This window comes from Typha latifolia, chromosome 1 (assembly GCF_019914945.1).
Source record: "Typha latifolia isolate L0001 chromosome 1, TyphaL0001v2, whole genome shotgun sequence".
Taxonomy (NCBI): domain Eukaryota; kingdom Viridiplantae; phylum Streptophyta; class Magnoliopsida; order Poales; family Typhaceae; genus Typha; species Typha latifolia.
Genome location: NC_133086.1, coordinates 21,242,061 through 21,260,209, shown reverse-complemented (window position 1 = coordinate 21,260,209; position 18,149 = coordinate 21,242,061). Strand labels below are relative to the sequence as shown.

General features: G+C 38.5%; 4 protein-coding genes across 11 annotated transcripts; 3 read left to right on the top strand and 1 right to left on the bottom strand.

Moving 5' to 3' along the window:
• The first annotated feature begins 116 nt into the window (after nt 1–116).
• LOC140782713 (glutamyl-tRNA(Gln) amidotransferase subunit A, chloroplastic/mitochondrial) lies at nt 117–5,321 on the top strand. Of its 2 annotated transcripts, XR_012107932.1 has the most exons (11): nt 117–763; nt 1,059–1,370; nt 1,884–2,063; nt 2,275–2,369; nt 2,457–2,532; nt 3,039–3,116; nt 3,242–3,335; nt 3,411–3,460; nt 4,086–4,199; nt 4,766–4,904; nt 5,122–5,321. XR_012107932.1 is itself a non-coding variant. In XM_073129441.1 (10 exons), the coding sequence occupies exons 1-10, from the start codon at nt 191–193 to the stop codon at nt 4,847–4,849; spliced, it is 1,656 nt and encodes a 551-aa protein (XP_072985542.1). In that variant the 5' UTR covers nt 117–190; the 3' UTR covers nt 4,850–5,321. The 2 variants fall into 2 exon arrangements, 1 of the variants encoding a protein (XP_072985542.1); XM_073129441.1 differs by having other exon boundaries at nt 4,766–5,321.
• Nucleotides 5,322–5,499: 178 nt separating this feature from the next.
• On the top strand, nt 5,500–9,098 carry LOC140782751 (uncharacterized). Its single transcript, XM_073129501.1, has 8 exons — nt 5,500–5,805; nt 6,024–6,287; nt 6,356–6,493; nt 6,590–6,668; nt 8,044–8,112; nt 8,288–8,360; nt 8,456–8,524; nt 8,747–9,098. The coding sequence occupies exons 2-8, from the start codon at nt 6,120–6,122 to the stop codon at nt 8,778–8,780; spliced, it is 630 nt and encodes a 209-aa protein (XP_072985602.1). The 5' UTR covers nt 5,500–5,805; nt 6,024–6,119; the 3' UTR covers nt 8,781–9,098.
• Nucleotides 9,099–9,391: 293 nt separating this feature from the next.
• On the top strand, nt 9,392–12,851 carry LOC140782724 (uncharacterized). Of its 5 annotated transcripts, none has more exons than XM_073129456.1 (9): nt 9,395–9,645; nt 9,751–9,867; nt 9,975–10,057; nt 10,173–10,256; nt 10,577–10,652; nt 10,749–10,821; nt 11,541–11,614; nt 12,086–12,235; nt 12,525–12,851. In XM_073129456.1, the coding sequence occupies exons 1-9, from the start codon at nt 9,519–9,521 to the stop codon at nt 12,707–12,709; spliced, it is 969 nt and encodes a 322-aa protein (XP_072985557.1). In that variant the 5' UTR covers nt 9,395–9,518; the 3' UTR covers nt 12,710–12,851. The 5 variants fall into 5 exon arrangements, with proteins under 5 accessions (XP_072985582.1, XP_072985573.1, XP_072985557.1 ...); XM_073129490.1 differs by having other exon boundaries at nt 9,398–9,645; nt 12,086–12,179; XM_073129481.1 differs by lacking the exon at nt 12,086–12,235 and having other exon boundaries at nt 9,392–9,645.
• A 377-nt stretch (nt 12,852–13,228) lies between these two features.
• On the bottom strand, nt 13,229–18,106 carry LOC140782693 (cullin-3B-like). 3 transcript variants are annotated; one of them, XM_073129429.1, is made up of 3 exons: nt 17,781–17,916; nt 16,118–16,210; nt 13,229–15,533 (listed from the first exon to the last, which is right to left on the bottom strand). In XM_073129429.1, the coding sequence occupies exon 3, from the start codon at nt 15,518–15,520 to the stop codon at nt 13,493–13,495; it is 2,028 nt and encodes a 675-aa protein (XP_072985530.1). In that variant the 5' UTR covers nt 15,521–15,533; nt 16,118–16,210; nt 17,781–17,916; the 3' UTR covers nt 13,229–13,492. The 3 variants fall into 3 exon arrangements, with proteins under 3 accessions (XP_072985530.1, XP_072985522.1, XP_072985513.1); XM_073129421.1 differs by lacking the exon at nt 16,118–16,210 and adding an exon at nt 17,269–17,356 and having other exon boundaries at nt 17,781–17,903; XM_073129412.1 differs by lacking the exon at nt 16,118–16,210 and having other exon boundaries at nt 17,781–18,106.
• Between the last annotated feature and the right edge of the window lie 43 nt (nt 18,107–18,149).

Genomic DNA, 18,149 nt, shown 5'->3' with positions numbered 1-18,149 from the left:
GTTTTGCTCAAATGTTATTTTCAATTATAATCATAAGATTTAGGAATCAGGAGTATGGATTATATGGTGAAAAAAGACCCTTATGTACATATTTATCCGGATTAATACGCCCTCCTTAGCCTTTTACATCTCATCCCGTATCATTATCGTCCTTTCGCGGCTCGAAGCGAGAGCAGCGAAGGTGATACCAATGCCGTCTCCTCTCCAAAACCCTCGTCTTATCCTCTCCCATCGCTCGCTTCCGATCCCCTTCCCAGCTAAACCTCGCCTCCTCCACCGCACCTTCGCCTCCCTCCCTTCCTCTTTCCCTAAAACCCTAGAAACCTCTTCCTCCACCTCCTCTCCTCCCCCTTCCTCCTCCTCTTCCGATATCATCTCCGTCCGTGAATCCCTCCTCTCTCGTCGCACCAAGGCTGTCGACCTCGCCGCCGAGTACCTCGACCGCCTCCGCCGCACGGAGCCACTGGTCCGGAGCTTCCTCCACGTATCCGATAATGTGATGAAGGAGGCGGAGGAGGTAGATAGGAAAGTGGATAGCGGCGAGGAGTTGGGACCACTGGCTGGAGTCCTTATCGGGGTGAAGGATAACTTGTGCACTGTAGACATGCCCTCGACAGGTGGGTCGAGGATTCTGGAGGGGTACCGGCCGGCGTTTGATGCGACGGCGGTTAGGAAGCTAAAGGAGGCTGGGGCGATTGTGGTGGGGAAGACTAATTTGGATGAGTTTGGAATGGGGAGCACCACGGAGGGCTCGGGGTTTCAGGTGTGATGCCAAGCTTGTTTCTTTCTTACATTTTCTATGACTGGACTATGTGAAAGTTGCAGGTTTTGCTTGGAAATTTTCAAATCGTTCCTTTTACATGTTTTAACGTTTTCGTAGGAAATTGATTAGCACTGGACTTGATGCACTTGCTTCGTAACCGTTTAGGAGGATTTAAGTTATATGTATGCATATACTAAGCAGCAAATATATGTACACATGATCAATTTGGCAATTATTTTAATTAAATTCTAATATGGTGATCTCTTTATTGTTTATTCTGTTATTACATATGCAGGTGACAACAAACCCTTGGGATGCCTCACGGGTTCCTGGTGGATCTTCGGGGGGCTCAGCTGCTGCTGTTTCTGCTAGGCAATGTGCCGCATCCCTTGGAAGTGATACTGGTGGAAGTGTGAGGCAGCCGGCATCTTTCTGCGGGGTTGTAGGATTGAAACCGACCTATGGCCGTGTATCTCGTTTTGGGCTGATGGCTTATGCTTCATCACTGGATGTTGTTGGATGCTTTGGCTCATCAGTTGCGGATGCTGCTATTGTCCTATCTGCAATTGCTGGACATGACAGATTGGATGCTACAAGCAGCAAGCATGTAAGGATTTTTGGCTCTTAGAATCTTAATATACTTTTATAAGTTTTCTTGCTCTTCCATACAATTTCTACATAATTTTTCTTCCTAATGTTTTTAGACAGTGATGCTAGGAATGAGAGAAACCAGGTAGTTTTTAATTAGCTGTACATACAGAAAGTAGTAAAATGTGTACCTCTTCAACAAACAATAGTATTTAATTGGCAATACATTAAAAGCTTCATGATTTTCAGAGAGTTTTGAGTACAAAGTTTTTCTTGTACATTTTTTACCCAAAGCACTGAACTAAAACACTTAGCTTTATAAGTGCTAAATGAAACAGTCATTACTATCATTTCTACTCTAGCTTTATATAAATAGGGTGGCAGTTAGGGAAGTGCACAGGAAGAGAATCAAGAGATCATCAAGGAAATAGTGAGACATGCATTTCCTACCTTCTACAATTGAACTATGAGATGTGCCTAACACTTATGGAAGATGATATGAAAGTTACTCCTTTTCCTTTTTATGTTGCAGGAAGTCCCCGACTATGTATCCCAGTTGGTCCCTCTTGATTATCTGGCGTCTAAACCTTTGAAGGGCCTAAGAATTGGTGTGATTCAGGAAACTCTTGGTGAGGGTGTGGACGCAGGAGTAATATCCTCGATTGAGGCTGCTGCTTCACATCTGGAACAACTAGGATCTGTGGTGACGCAGGTTGCTTAATTTCTTAATTGTCTCTATTAACAAGAAGAATCTATCTTTTTCTAAGTTTCTTTCTGGAAGTAGTTCTTGTGAGATTGACATATGGATCGTCTATATTGATTGCATGGTAGAACAAGAATTTTTTTTAAATTTTTTTTATATATATTATTTTTTGTGTATGTGTCATGTGATCATACCTTTAAATTATTCTTTTGGATTTCAGGTGTCACTGCCTTCTTTCTCTCTTGGCTTACCAGCATATTATATCTTAGCCTCTTCTGAAGCCTCTTCTAATTTGTCACGCTATGATGGTGTAAGGTGACAACTCCCCAACAAGTCTTTAAAATTGCAATTGATATATTTATTTTGCACACTTCCTATAGGAGTCATACTTTGCTTTTGTAGGTATGGAAAGCAGGCTACAGCTGAGGACTTGAGTTATCTTTATGGAGATTCCAGGGCTGATGGTTTTGGTCATGAGGTATTAAGGTTACTATTTATTCGCCGGTTTCATCTCTATCAGTAAAGAAAGCTGTTCAGTAATTCTCAGCTTGATAATTGGCTTAGACAACTTTGCTAAGTATGGAAAAGTTCAAACTCAAGTAACAATTTCAATTTTCAAGCCATGGTTAATATATGAGGTTGTTCAGAAAGTTGGTCTTGTATAAGGAACTACAAGTTCTACTTGTCTGAAACAACTCGATAAATGGTAAATCAATTATGACTAAGCATGCAGGTATACTGAGCTCAAGCAGACCCTGAGTCATGCTTGAATGCCTTGTGCGCGATAATGATCTAATTTGGGATAGTCAAGGTTGAGCAACAAACTTCAGTTTGGATGATAATGGTTGTAAAACAATGGTTTTATTGTACCTGCATCAATTGAAATGAAGTTTGTATCTTATTGATCTAAATTAGAAATTAAATATACTTGGAACTTGGAATTCTGTTTTACCAGCAAATGAGCTTATTTACTCAGTTATCCAGGTCAAAATGAGAATTTTAATGGGAACATATGCTTTATCTGCTGGCTACTATGATGCATACTACAAGCGCGCCCAACAGGTAGAATTTGTCGACCACCATACTTTTTGACTTATATTTGTTCTTTAGTTTATCACCCAAACAAGAAATCAACGAAATGGAGAATAAGAGTAAAGGTGATTTAATGATTTTTTATAGTCTTGTAGGTGAGAACATTGGTTCAGAAAAGCTTCGAGGAAGCTCTAACTAAGCATGATATTCTCATTTCACCTGCAGCACCGTCAGCTGCTTATAAGATTGGTATGCTGTCTCTTGCTCATGTTAATTCGCAAATATCTCCTTTCTACTTGCTTGAAACTTTCATGTTCTTTGCAGGTGAAAAAACCAATGATCCATTAGCTATGTATGCAGGGGACATCATGACTGTATGATTCCTTGTCACCCTTTGTTTTTTTTGGTTTAACTACTTTCATTTCAATTTTTTGTATTCATGTTTGAATATGTGCTTTGGAAGATACTGATCATGTTGTCATAATTGTTCTTGTTATGATGGTGCTGTTTCAAGTCTCAACATTAAAATGGAAAAGAAACCTTCAAAACATACTTTATGCTGAATGTTAGTCATGTCGTTGTTTAATTTTATATGATGTTACCAGTACACACTGCCACTCTTTTAATAATTATGCACCCACACCCTTTTATCCTGTGGGAAGAGGCAAAGCTGAGATGTGACAGTTAATGCCTCTCTCAACTGCTTCTCTATGTGTGTCTCTGGCTCTCTACCTTGAACCCAACCACCAACGCTTCAATCGTGCCATTGCTTCTCCTCATGCTAACATCATAATAATTTGTGCCATGTTTTGGCACTGCAGGTGTTCTCACCTGATTGACAGTCCTTGCTTGGTAAGATTGTTTATAGGCCTTCTATTTGAAAGATTGTCAAGTTATCAGTTAGTTCAAAGCTTTGAGCTAGTTATGTCTGGAAAATTTAGAACACATTGCATGGTTACATGTGATCTTTCAATTAGTAATACAGGTTATGTCATGCAGGTGAATGTTAACTTGGCTGGCATCCCTGCATTGGTAGTGCCGTGTGGATTTGTTGAAGGTGGAGTTGCTGGGCTCCCAGTTGGCCTTCAGATGATTGGCTCCCATTTTGATGAGGTAACAAATGTTGCAATAGATCATTGCACTCTAAAGTTAGCTTGTCACTATAATGGAGTAGGAAATCCTCCTTTTCCTTTTTGTTCCCTGCATTTTCCACCTCAATATGTAAATGGTATGTGTTTACAGTGAAATGCATAAACGCATAAAGATTACTCAAAATGTTTTATAGTTCTTTTCTCATACTGTTCCTCATCCTACAATATGTTAAATTTCAAATTGACTTGGAATCTTAATTTTCTGATGTTCTTTTCTTCCAGATTTGATATGTAGCTTGCTGAATAATAGATCTAGTGCATTTTCTGTGCTAATTGGTAATGCTGAATTAACCATAATTACGAGAACCTAAAGAGTTCCATGAGCAAGTTTTTGTACTTTGGAATGAATGGCCTTTTTGAAATTGGGTTTATTTTTTCAGACTATTAATCCACTGAAGCAAAATAATTCAGACCCTTTTTTCTTGTGTAAAGCTTTTGATCATTTATTTCTGTATCAGTTTCTCTTGACATTTCTTTTGAATTTATGAATGCGGAATTTGTAGCCAACTGATTCTTCTTTTTTCATAGGCGACTTTGCTAAGAGTGGGCCATATCTTTGAGCAGTCGCTTCAAAATTACAGATTTATTCCGCCATTGCTGTCGGAGGGGTGAGGGAATGTTTTACTGCCCCTCAGAAGAGAATCATTGTCTTGAAAATATCAGATAGGTGTGTCTCTGTTGCTACAAGAGATTCTGCTGGCCATTCCGAGAAAAATTAGAACTTATTGATCATATGTTAAGTTATTGTATTTTTTTTCTTCTATGTATTGGATCAGCAACAATTCATTGGTTTCAACGGAGAGCGTGAATCCGCCTCCATATAATTTGACCTCTAGGATCTGAATTTTGTCATTAATAATAATAGGAAATGAATGTTGTTGCAGGAAATTAGTTTGATCCAAGGGAAGAACAGAGCAGAAATGTTGTCAAAGTTATTGTACCCGTTGATTACGACAACTGTTTGAAGTATAAAATTGTTTGTGATTATTGATATTTGCTGTTGTTTTACTACATCAGCAATACACTTTGTAACTCGCAATATTGTTTTTATTTAATACCAATGAAGATACGACAAATTATCACATTGTAGCGAGCATTACTATGCTATGCTTATATAGTTTTATATATCTGTCTTTAATTCTTAATGCATTGGGTATTCAATCCGTCGCCTCGTGATTCGTGGATTCTCTTTATCAGTAGTACGGATCTAGGCCGTCCAAATTTCCTTTAAATGTCGTGCGTCGAGTCTCGACCTCTAATCCGTCTTTAACTCCTACAACAAACATCATGTAACGTCCGATAATTATACATACAGGTCCGGTGGTTCGGATCTTTATTCTTGGGTTACACCTACCATTACCCGCTGTGATACTGATCCTTGCAATAAAATCTCAAAAATCGCAACGGCGGTCACGGTGTACCTGTTACGCGCTAGGAAAAAAAAGTTTGGGAAAGCTGCAATCTTTTTCCATCAATGGGGATAGGAGAGGAGAGACGGTGATCATAAAAAGATTACGCGATTGTTCTTGCTTCCTTTTGATTTGCTTTCTGCGGATTAGCGGAAGGGGGTAAGGATCCTTTCTTTGTTTATTTGGTTAGAAATTTTATAGCGGATAAGGTACTCCAGTTTCTCCGATGCAATTTCGTTGTTAAATCTTGATCGTAGCATAGGGGTTTCTTGATGCGATTGGTAGTTTAACACCAACTTTTCGATTATAACGAGTGCGTGCTGTTTTCTTGCTTCCGGTCATGAGAAATCATCATCGATTTGATCTTCTTCGTGTAGGTTTCTTAACTGTTTGAAGGATTTAAATTGGCCGCTGTGCATTGGAGATTAATTCCGGGAGGTTGTGGTATAAAAGTTCCTCCTTTGATAGCTAAGATGGATTTTAAGAGGAAAATTCCAAGCTTGGTGGATCTCTGTATACGGATGGCAATAGATAATCTTAGGTACATGGGTGATGTTGGAGAACTGGATCTAGATCTGTTGAAAGAAATCTTGGCTCACTGCACACTCGATCAATTGGCCCACATCGAGAACTCCACCAAAGTAAGCTTGTTTGATGTTTGTTTTTTCAGTTTTCTTGTTTGATTGACTTTTGATTATTTGCTATCTAGGGAAGGGACCTTAGTCCAGTGACTGATAGCTTGTGGAAGAAGTTCTATGAGATGCAGTTTGGGGTGGAAAGTGCAAATATTGCCATGAAGAGGATGAACCAGAAGAAAGTATTTTTTAAATGGAAACAGCTTTTTGAGGTATATAGGATTTATTTGTGCTTCCAATGTGTTCAGGAGTTTATGTATAATGTATATAAGGAAGATTGTGATGAATTTGAGTCTGTACTTTTCCAGGCGAAGACTAAGGAGCGGGAAGAAGCTCAAAATAAGATAGGGGAGAAACTTAAACAGAGATATGCTGAAAACTTGACTAGTAAGCTGATTCTTCAATTCCTCTTTCTTGGTGGTCTATGTTGCAGTGCTTATTTGTCTGTGATTATATATGGTAGATTGTGATGTTGATAACTTGATATTAGGTGGAACATAGTTTGTAAGCTTTTACCTCTCAAGTGGCACCTTAGATCATTACAGTTTTTTATGGTAGCATGCTGCTTAAATTATTCCCCCTTTCTGAATCAGTCAATTCAGACAACTTGCAGTAAGTTGCAAATATTTGCACTTCCACACTCAAGGACAGGCTGGGATTTCTTGTTACCCTGGCTTTGCCCTCCTTGATGGTTCTTATGAGTTGCTTTAAGCTTGTCTCAAGCTAAAAGACTCCGGAGAATTACCGAAAAGCTGATACATTGTGACTCCCTATGATTTCTTGTTCAATAAAGTCCCAAACAGTTAAAGAATTCACAACTTGTTCAACCATCAGGTAGATCAAGTCACCAATTTCTTTTCCTCACTGATTTTCACAAGGCTGGGATCTCAATTATCCAAACACTTTAGATAATTAAGTAGTACTCAGATCTTTTGTATATTTTATTTGATTATCCATTATGAATAAAAATGCATTAGCTTTGCTGAAACCAAGAGATAATCTTTGCTAAATTCCATTATGAACTTTACTCTTAAATAGGTAATCATAAGCTTTAGACTTGTACTTTTTCTTCTTGATTTTTTTATTCCTCTCCTTTTTAATTTGTTGCAAATTCTTATGCATATGATAACTATATTTCATTTAATATGCATAGCCTGAGATGCATATGTGCCTCTTAAGACACCCTTCTAGCATACATACGCTATTTGCAAGATTCCTTCTCTACAATAATGTTGCTATCTGCCTGTTTCTTCAGATCATTGATCTCATCTTGGACAAGTCATTAAAAGAAGCCAACAGCTTATGTATTTCTCTGATTAATAACTTAGTGAGCTTATGTAAATCTTCTGGTGAGGAAATCTTACAATGTTCAGTCATAAAAATGTTACCCCATATGTCATCACAGTTACACCGGCCTGGGGATGGTTTGTGATTTAAGTACAAGTAAAATTGATGAAAGGTTTATATTACATCTCGATCATATGATTGTGCTTGTTATATAACAAATCAACTCCCAAGTTTTGTGCTTGTTCTATAACAAACCAACTCCCAAGTTTTCTATCAGTGAAGAATGTTATGTCAATAAGAAGAAAGCATGTTTGATTTATGAAAAGGAAAACATAAGCCGGCCGTTTATTTTCAACTTATATTGTTAGTATTGTGATACTTTTTATTTGGCAAAGCTTTGTCAAGAATCTTAATATCACTTGACCTATAGTGTTACTTCAACACAAAGTGACATCCTTTTCTCTTATCCATGCAGAAAAGCAGAGTCGTCAAATTAGAATTTGTTCAAAAATACCACCGTCAAGCAATAAAAGAGGCTGGGGAGGTAATTCCTATTATCTTTTGGTTCACATGCTTTATCCCGAGTTTTGTAGAATTTGGTGGTCTGGAATACATGCTGCACTCAAACAGTACATTATTGCTCGTGTCTGCGCAAGGAAAGAAATGCTACACATGGAGTTTCTGAATTTCTTCTGTTGATATCTGTAATGACTTAATAGGAATTGGATCTAGCAGCTACTCCAATTACAAGAGTCCTCTGATGAAAAAAGCAAGGATGGAGTTTCTTAATAGGTATCCCTATTTTAGATATTTGAAACATTGATTGTCATCATTTCGTTTCTTGTATCTTTTTTTCGTGAAAGCCATAAATGCCTTCTAATAAACAGCCCTGAAGCAAAAGTGCATGCAATCTTGAAAAAGGGTGCTTTGCGGGAGAAGAGTTTACCGTCCAAAAGGTATACTTCATATTTTTTCTTCTCTTTTCTCCTTCATTTCCTTCCACTCGTCATCTCTTTGGTCCTTTTGACACTCCGAGAAGGAGATAATTCTATAAGTGCTCTGTATCAAGGAAGATGTGAATGTGCAGGTGTAGGAATCGATGTGTTTCATGCTCTCATCTACTTATGAGGATCATTTATGCTATTATTTTATCTGTTGGCTTGTTTCTTGTTTTTCAGTACTCCTTGTCCAACGAAACCAAACAGACGGTAGAAGATTATACCAGACGAGCCTTTCAGTTGGATTTCCCTTGCTGAGGAAGTGAATCTCGGTATTTGTGGGGCTTGCATCTCATAAAGATAGTTGCTCTCTTATGCTGTATAACTTGGTGAAACCAATAGTTTTCCTCTTGATTAGTTGCATATCTACTAGTGTTAAAGCCTACTCATCCTGTCTCGTGTCAAGCGAAGATGAATTGTACATTGTGCAAGCAAGTTCTTACACTTGTGTTACTGTCTTTGTAATTTTATACAAATTACCCATCAGCACTCCATTAAAAAGGTTCAGAAAATAAATTTTTGCTGTGTTTCAGATTCCTCTTTTGTGAAGGATAAGGTATAAAACATCTGTCAACGTTCTTTCTTCCACTACATTATTCTGTTCAGGATTTTATAATTGATTGTTTTTCTTCTACTTCATACAATGCTCCAGCAACACTCTAGGTGGTTTGTGGAAGGCAAAAATTAGAGACAGTCTCACTACAAATAGAGACCACAAAAATTTGTTTTATTCAAGGATAGATTGTTACTCAATTATAAATTTGTAATCCAATTAGAAGATATCCCTAGTCGAGAAGCATATAAATTTGTTACTCTTTCACCGTGTAGTCAGACGTGGATCATATCGGGTTCTATATAACCCGATCCGATTTTGGATCAATCAATCACCAACCCGACTCGACCACGCACTTTTCTATTTCCGACGCTCTTTGTCCAGTCTCTCCTCCTTTCCATGGAGGCTCGCATTGCCTTACAGCGTTGGTGTCCGGCGAGATCCCTCACCCTCCTAAGGGGCGCCGCCGCCGCCGCAGGATCTACACATCCTCGGCGTCCTTTGACGGCGATCCGAATGACGACTGGTTCGATTCTCTCACCTACACGCCGACTCCCGTTAGCCTTTCGGATACTCGGAAATTAAAGTGCGCCTTCCTCCCTCCTTTCTTCCCCATCCCCCCTCTCGCTAGGTCGAGGCGCAGGGATACGTAGGGCGTATGACGGGCTGCTATTGGACGCCGGGGGCACACTTCTGCAGCTCGCGAGGCCGGTCGAGGAGACTTATGCCTTAATTGGGAGGAGATATGGTTTTAATACGACACTACCCCTTCTCTTTCACTTCTCTTCGGCATTCTAACAACGTAAGGGATGCAATTGTATAAGTCTTGTGGGTATGATTATCTACGCTTTGTAGGAGTGGATGCAAAGGAGAGCCAGATAAAGCAGGGATTTAGAAGGGCGTTCGCGGCGCCGTGGCCAGAGAAGCTTCGGTACAAGGTAGAATTTTGACATGCTTTGCTGGGGAATTAAGTTTAAGCGGCAAGTGTGGAGATTTTGTTAGGAAAAAAATCGTTTTGTTAATTAACAGAAGGGTTCGTTGATTTGGATGCAGGGCGACGGGAGAGAATTTTGGCGGCTTGTTGTTTCCGAGGCGACGGGTTGTGCTGATGATGGCTATTTCGAAGAAGTATATGAGGTGTGGTTCTTCATCACCTAGTGCTGTTATTCTGGTAATTGATCTATTCGAGAAAAATAAATAACTCTATTTGTTGTATACATTTTATTTAGTTACATAGGAATAGAGGACAATGGTTGTATTGACAATGAAGCATAAAATGTCTGATTCATGTGAGAAAACAAGTATCTTTTCTTGCCATATGATAGCATAACACAACCTTAGTTGTTTGAAATATTAGGTCGTCAAAAGTACATGGTTTGAAAAGTGAAGTGTAAGCATTCATCAGGAATCAAACTCATAGTTAGTAAATATCATCTCACTTTGCCATCTTTTGCTAGCACTTCGCAAGTGGTAATGCATGGCACCTACCAGCTAGAGCTTATGAAGCAATGCGCATTATGAAAGATGCAGGAGGTTATATCATCCTTGTATCTTTCGCAATTTTTCATTCTCTGATTTCTATTGGATTTTGCTTGTTTACTGTGTAAATTTCTGATATTGCAAAGGCAGTGAAGCTAGCAGTTGTATCTAATTTTGATACACGTCTGCGCAAGTTGTTGAAGGATCTCAAGGTTTCAGAGCTGTAAGTATCAATGCCTTTTCTCTTTACTTTTTATTCCCTTCTTTCAGTTTCTTTATCTAATTCTATAATGGATATCAATTTTACTTTTCAACAACAAGGCTTAGATGCAATCATCTCGTCTTCTGCGATTACGAAGTGTGATGCTTAAACCATTTGACTTATGTCAAGTGCAGATAATCTTATGAAGCCTCATTGAACTTATAGTTTACAATTGGTACCTATCCTTTCTGATCTTTCCAACTTGCTTCTCCAGCTGAACAATATGTCAGCTTTTCCATCATAACTGTTTTCCTATCTCCTTTGCAACAACACAAGTTTCTTGCCTTTTTAGGCTGAGGAGATTATTTCTCCTTGTTGTTTGTGCTAATGCAGTTTCATTTGAGTTACCCTTTCGTGTTACTTTTAATCATAGCATATGTAGTAAGATACTTTGGACATATTGTATACTTAAATATAGCGTCATATTATTTGCTTGTCTAGGTTACTCAATCATAAAGGTATTGTGGGGTGATCCCTGCAGGCAAGTGTGCCTAAATACTTTTCCATACTAAATTGTGCCAGAAAAATAATAATGGTGGTCAAATCTACCTGATGCTAACTACTGCTTTTCACCCATAGATGTACTTATCCTGCATTTCACTAACGTCATTATTGATTATTCAAAAAAGAGAGTCTATATCCTCAGCTTGATTCTTATTTTTGTGCTATTTATTTACTAGGTTTGATGCCATTGTCATATCTTCAGAGGTTGGATATGAAAAGCCAGCTGCAGAGATCTTCAAAATTGCATTAGGTATGAAATGGTATTAAAATCTTTTAGCATTCACTTGTGGCCCCCTATTTGATATTCTATTTCTTTCTGTGAAGGAAAATGTGACAAATTATATATGATTTTTTTTTTCTGTTCCTTTAAATACTACAATATAGGTATCAACCTATGGAAGATGGTACATTCAATGTGATGACCAATTTTGTTATGCTATTAAGTAGTTTTCAGTGGTATGTTGCTCATTATGTTAGGTCAGACTAATAGCACAAACACTGCAAGAATGTAGGTGTAGATAGAGGTAGCTATATCTCCTGCCAGACCATTCAGCTTGTGAAAATCTATCGTGAGACAAAGTAAGCGTAAAATGTTTATGTTATACTCTTGGTGAAATTCATATGCTTGCTAGGCTAAATTTTAGATAAGCATTCTAAATGTTCAAGAATGTAAATCCTTTATAGTTTCTCCTTGATCTGGACTGTATGGAAATTTCCTCAGATCAAATTGGTGTGGATGCTGGGAAGGCAGTACATGTAGGAGATGATGAAAAGGCAGACAAGACCGGTGCTAATGCAATTGGACTTGATTGCTGGTTTGTTGGTGACACCATTCTGTATTTTTCTCACGTTTGGGATGCCACATTCCTGTGTATATTCTCTGCCATATTACATATAGGAATTTTAACAGCAAGTGATAAAGAATTCGAAATAGTTGAGAGGATTGGTAACCTAATACAATGTGCTCTTCCACTGGTTTTACACTGTCAAGTAGCAATGCCTCTAAAGCCTCTCATCTAGATGTTCTTCCTAGTTTTGTATGTAACCGGATTATTAGTGATGGCTATTTTAAGGATGGACATGGACTTGTATTATTGCATGTGGCGACTAGGTCAAAGTATTTGCCAATTTACTAATATTGATATAATCACATTTTGCAGGTTGTGGGGTTCTGATGTCAAAACTTTTGATGAGATACTTGATCGGATGCTCATACAAGATTCACATTGAATTGCCGAAAACTAGGCAGAGCTATCACATTTTTGTTACATTAATAAATGGAGATGGGATGCTTTGCAACTATAAGTTGTATGATTGCACTCTGTCCATGGCAATAAAATTTTGAATATCTCAAAGAGAACTTAAATACCTGCAAGCGCTCTAAAGCTGTGCATTTGGAAATTATGCTGTGCTGTCATTCTAATAGATGTTGGTGGATCATGTTGCGTGTTCCTCAGATTGAGCTTTATCTGTTGTCTTCTTTACTATATCTCATGGAAAGCTTGTAGCATTACTGAGGTTGCTTCCTTTTCCAATAAGAGAGCACTCCCATTTAATCCCTAGGTGATATATGATGGGCTATAAAGTTAATCATAAAAGGCAAAAAGGCTACCAAAAGAAACAAACAGAATAACGCTGCGCAGATGGTAGGATTCTGTATCTTTCATTTAAGCAAGGCCAGCAAGGCAATGCACAGTACATAGCCAAGCCAGACTCCTGTTAATCTGAGAAAATAAAGCAGTTAAATGTCAATCTATAATCTGAGAAAAGAAAGCAGTTAAATGTCAATCTATAATCTGAGAAAAGAAAGTAGTTAAGGCAATCTTCAGGTTCATGAATGCATGGATAAAGATTTCTCGCACAATTGCAACAAACAATTTCCTGCGGCTTCTGTTGTAGCTTATTAGCTAGTGAAAAATGAATGATACCACAGTAGATAGGACTTTGACCTCCAAGAAACTAAGAAAAGAATGAAATTCAAACTCTAAAAAGAAACAATATAGAGCTATATGATTTTGCATTTCATTATAAAGGTCGAATGGATGAAAGGCAGAAGGCGCCATCACAAGCAGAAGCATCGAATGGAATACACAGGTGGCAATGTGCTTATAAACTGCATATGAATGGATCATGCAAGATATCGATATAACTTCATCTCTGTTTTGTCCCTTTCTAAGAACTCGCGCTCGATAAGAGATTCTATTCTTTTCTTTATCATAACAGGATTTGGCAAGAAACGTGATTGCAACTGCTTTGTGACCTCAGTTACAACGTTGTTATGATCCAAGACCCTTCTGGATTTCATAATTCTAACAATGGCAGCCTCAATCTGTGGTTTTCTATCTTCCTCCACTCTTTGGCGAGTCTCCTGCTTCTCTGGCTCAGACTCTTTTTGTGCAACCACAGTACCTATCTTCACCTTAACAAACTTGCTCGTGAATTTATCATTGAAGTAGAAAGTGTCATCCTCAGAAATATCCTTGCTCATAGGTTCCTTCCGCAGGACATTCTTACCCTTGACACAAGCAAGGGACTGCAAACAGCGCTTTAGATCTGACATGGGTATATTCGTAGCCTGCTCGATTTCTTTATAAGCCAACCCATCTGCTGAATTGAATAGCATGAGAACACACATTTGGTAAGTGGAAACATTCAGCTCATGCTTCTGACCCACACCAAAGGTTGCTTTTATATCAGCTGTTCCCATATTTGTTTGCCATGTCAGTCTTCTTCCGGTATGAGTTCCAAGGTAATACCATCGGAACTTCTCACATACACTAAGAATTTCAGCCGGAAGGTTGCAAGGTGCACTAGACTGGGTTGGCCAAGATCCAGTTGTGAGAATGTGGACAGCTAGGGCAGGCCCATCTCCAATCTCAGAAGATTGACTGGCATAAAATTCTTGCATAGTATCCTGTGAGGTCTTCATATCAGTAAACATGCCTTCTAATTTTGAAGTAAACTGGTAACCACATTCTGTTTTCAGCTTAACTATCATACTTCTCTCAGCATCATCAGAAACAGTTCTGCCAGAAAGGAGTCGTTTTGCCAAGTGTTGTTTATAATACTTCTCAAAAACATCCTTCTCTTGGAGGTAGCGGAATAGGATCATCACTTTGTCAAGGACGATCTCCACATCCTCTTCACTGACCTCTTTAAGACCTTTACGGAGTTTATCATCAACATACAATGATATAAACTCAGGAGACCTGTTGTTCAAGTTGATGAAGTATTCAAATGAAGAATTCAGGGCATTATGGAAAGTCTTGTCATTGTTAAATGCGGTGCTTATGATCTTATCATGCTTGTCCTTCTCATTTAACAAACGCTGAACAAAGTCAACAGGGTCTTTTAATCTCTCTGGATCTGTTACCAATTGCTTCCCAATTTGCCGAAGGTGAGAAGTCATCACATTTCTTATTGTTGAAAGCCCCTCAGGAACACGACAAAACAAGTTGTAGATCCTGCTCAGATCTTCATGCTTGTCATGTACAAGCATGTTCACAAATCCAGAGTTCTCCATGTGGACTAACCTAAGCATGTGATTTGCAATCATTTCCTTCTCTACCACACTTGTTAGTTTTGCTTCAGTCTTGGCATCTAAGTAGTGTGAGACACGCTCCATCTCTTCAAAGAGACGCCCCTTAGCTTTCTTAAGATAATCAGCACAATCACAGGATTCAATGAACTGCTGTGACTCACCACTGTAGAAACTAGCTGAGAGCTCTAAGAAAGGCTTCTCAAACTCTTCTTGATACACAGAAGATCCCAGTTCCATCAACATCTTAGTTATATTCCTCATCAACCCTCTGTTTATAACTTCACCTGTCCGTTCTCTGTGTATGAGATCAAGAAGGGAGTCAAGTAACCTAGTCTGAATTTTGCTAGAGCGAATGATGTTATCCCTCCACAAACTAAGTCCAAGCTCGTGAACAGGTGTCTTGTGACAAATGGGAACAAATGTTCTGTCCATGTACATCAATATATCTCGGATCATCTGCAATGCCTTGTTGTGATCGACCCATTTTCTATTCAGCTCCTCTAAGAACAAACCACCCTGTGCTGCCTCTACTGATTTTGCTATTTCTTTCAAGTGCCATGTCATAGTATTTACAAGTCCAGTGTACAGAGTTTCACCATACTTGTGAAGCACCATGTTATAAGCGCTCCTGATTGAAATAAGAAAGAATTTTAACATATTGGCTTACTAATAATGGATATGGTAAATCTTGACCATATCTGCAGTAAGCATAATTAAAAGAAAAGAAAAGGAACTTGATTGTTTGCTAAACACAAGATTCTGTTTGAGACAAGAATAGCACAAAGAAGATTGGACAAGAAACATTAACAGTACAGCTTTGCAATTAAACAGTCAAGATCTACAAAAAAATGTGATTAGAAGCACATGAGTTTGAATCCTAGTAGAAGGGAAGTTCGATTCCCTGAATATGTAGGACCCTTTTCTGTTGTTGCTTTTGTCCATGTGTTTGTTGTTTTAGCTCTGTCAAGCCTAAGCTAAAATTGTAGAAAATGCTCAACTTTGAAATAAATTTCGCAATCATTTAACACCCTTGCTATCTTAAGATAAGCAGCCTGCAGTTTAAGTTCAAAATAAGGGACATCTAAGCATTTAGATTTGAAGTATAATAGATGGACAGATTAAAGAACAAAACATGGAAATAACATCAATCTAGTCATGACATACTCTAAAGATGGTGTACTCTAAATCAAGGACAATATTAATTCAGCTTGCCTTCTTCCCCATTATCACTCTTCTTGAGGAAAGCAATAGACCCGTCTTTTATCCTCCGCAGAGCAACTCAAGTTCCAAAGAATGGAAAATAACCTAAGAAAGGGATCAAAATAGTTCTACTAAGAACATGATGTCCAAATCACATAAAGAAACTAATCTAAAAAGGACCCGCAAATTCGCCAGCAGCTAAGTATGATTACAACATGCTACAGTGAAAAACTCGAGTAATAGATGAACTTGTCCCAGGATAATACCCACTAAAAGTTTGGACACCTCTCAAAATGGCTAGAGCACCTGGCATATTATGGAAGGCCCACAACCACAAAAGTGACCAGCAATGCAACCATGATGACATTTTCTCTAAGCTAACATTCAGAGGCACATTTTTTCCATAAAAAAAGGAAATTACTGCATGTCCCTTAAGTCCTAGACTACTAGTATAATAACAGTAAATTGCATAACAGAAACCTTAATGTTCTAATTGCTGACAACTGAAAAATATATAGTAAAAAATACAAGAACATAGTTTTATCTGGAGAACTTGCGGACATGGCAAATAATGCAGCCCAAGGACTTTGCTACTTGTTGTGTCTGGGTTATTCGCCGTAATTACATAGTTCTATTCTACATTGCCATAAATGATGACAGTAGGAATGTAGGATTCACGAACTTGCAAGCATCAACAGATCATGGGTCTTTGTTTCATGAGACACCTCTATCAGGTGGAAAAGGAACCATTATTCTATTTTAATAAAAATCCTTTCAGAATGCCTTCTCAAGTACAGTTATGGTCAATTTGTAGTCCTGTTTTCAGGAGAAAAGGTTCTTAAATTTGTCCAAGAAAGATTTGCATATCAACATATATTTATACACATACATATACATATACACATACATATAGGATAAGCTAACGAGATATATGTACCTAAACATCACTGCCAAAATGCCAATAGGATTTCAGGGGGCAAGGATAGCATCTTGTCAAAGCACTTTAAAAAGCAAGGAGTTAGTTCGTAGACTACAAGAATGTCCTATCTTCTATTGAAAGGGGGACCATATAACAACGAGAAAAGTATGTAAGTTCACAGAAACCATAAGGCAAGGATGACAACTGCAGTAAGAAAAGTTAAGAGGAAGCAACTATACACTACCAGATAAACGGAATAACATATATCGTCCATGTCTCCACACTCACAGCAACAATAAACATCTAAGATTCTACATTAATTCACCTTCTACCTGTACACAACCATGCACACAGTAAACAGGGGAACGACATTGAGCGAACATTCAAGCAACAAAAAACTAGACGCAAATCAGTGGACCGAAATACCTTGTTTATACAAATCAATGCAGTTCGAATTCATCAAGAAAATCCATCCCACAATCAGTTAGTCACAAAAAGATTGACAAGTTCGAAAACAAGCTGAAAAGTGCACCATGGACAAGCACAACTAGAACAACAAAATCCAGGTAACCATCAACCAAACCATAGATGACCATCTATGGGAAACTAAAAATAACCATCGATCTACAATAAAAGAATTTCAACTGATAACCACTAATTACGGATTCATAGACAACAACACAAACGTCCATCATCTTACAATCCAAGAAACTAAAGATAATACAACTATTAATAAAATATGGGAAGAGAGCAAACCTGTAAAGCTCCTCAAAGCTGAGGCCACTCGCGTTGTGATTATAGATTTCATGAATCGCGTGCTCCAGGACCTTCCAAGTCCTCTCCGCATACTTTGGATCGATCTCTACCCGATGCTTGAAGGCCTGGATCTTATACGTGCGCTTTTTCTGGGAGCTCATCTCCCCGGCAACCAAACCCAAGTCCTTGGACGGCAAAGCGAATCGGGGCGGTACCTAGGGTTTGCCACAGGAAGAGGAGAAGGAGAAGCAGGAGAATTCCGTGCTCGAATAAAGGAATCGAGGGTTAGGGTTCGGAGACATGGACGAGGGGTGGAAGAAGAAGCCAAGAGAGATTAAAGGTGAAGCGAAGGATTTATTTTCCGCGCTG

Coding starts and splice junctions, on each gene's coding strand:
- LOC140782724 (XM_073129456.1), top strand. CDS start 9,519: ATGGAGGCTCGCATTGCCTTACAGCGTTGGTGTCCGGCGAGATCCCTC. Junction 10,058..10,172: donor CAGAGAAGCTTCGGTACAAG/GTAGAATTTTGA, acceptor ATTTGGATGCAG/GGCGACGGGAGAGAATTTTG. Junction 10,653..10,748: donor CATTATGAAAGATGCAGGAG/GTTATATCATCC, acceptor TTGCAAAGGCAG/TGAAGCTAGCAGTTGTATCT.
- LOC140782713 (XM_073129441.1), top strand. CDS start 191: ATGCCGTCTCCTCTCCAAAACCCTCGTCTTATCCTCTCCCATCGCTCG. Junction 764..1,058: donor CGGAGGGCTCGGGGTTTCAG/GTGTGATGCCAA, acceptor TTACATATGCAG/GTGACAACAAACCCTTGGGA. Junction 3,461..4,085: donor ATGCAGGGGACATCATGACT/GTATGATTCCTT, acceptor TATGTCATGCAG/GTGAATGTTAACTTGGCTGG.
- LOC140782751 (XM_073129501.1), top strand. CDS start 6,120: ATGGATTTTAAGAGGAAAATTCCAAGCTTGGTGGATCTCTGTATACGG. Junction 6,494..6,589: donor AATGGAAACAGCTTTTTGAG/GTATATAGGATT, acceptor GTACTTTTCCAG/GCGAAGACTAAGGAGCGGGA. Junction 6,669..8,043: donor ATATGCTGAAAACTTGACTA/GTAAGCTGATTC, acceptor TTATCCATGCAG/AAAAGCAGAGTCGTCAAATT.
- LOC140782693 (XM_073129412.1), bottom strand. CDS start 17,941: ATGAGCTCCCAGAAAAAGCGCACGTATAAGATCCAGGCCTTCAAGCAT. Junction 15,534..17,780: donor AGCTTTGAGGAGCTTTACAG/GTTTGCTCTCTT, acceptor TATTTCAATCAG/GAGCGCTTATAACATGGTGC.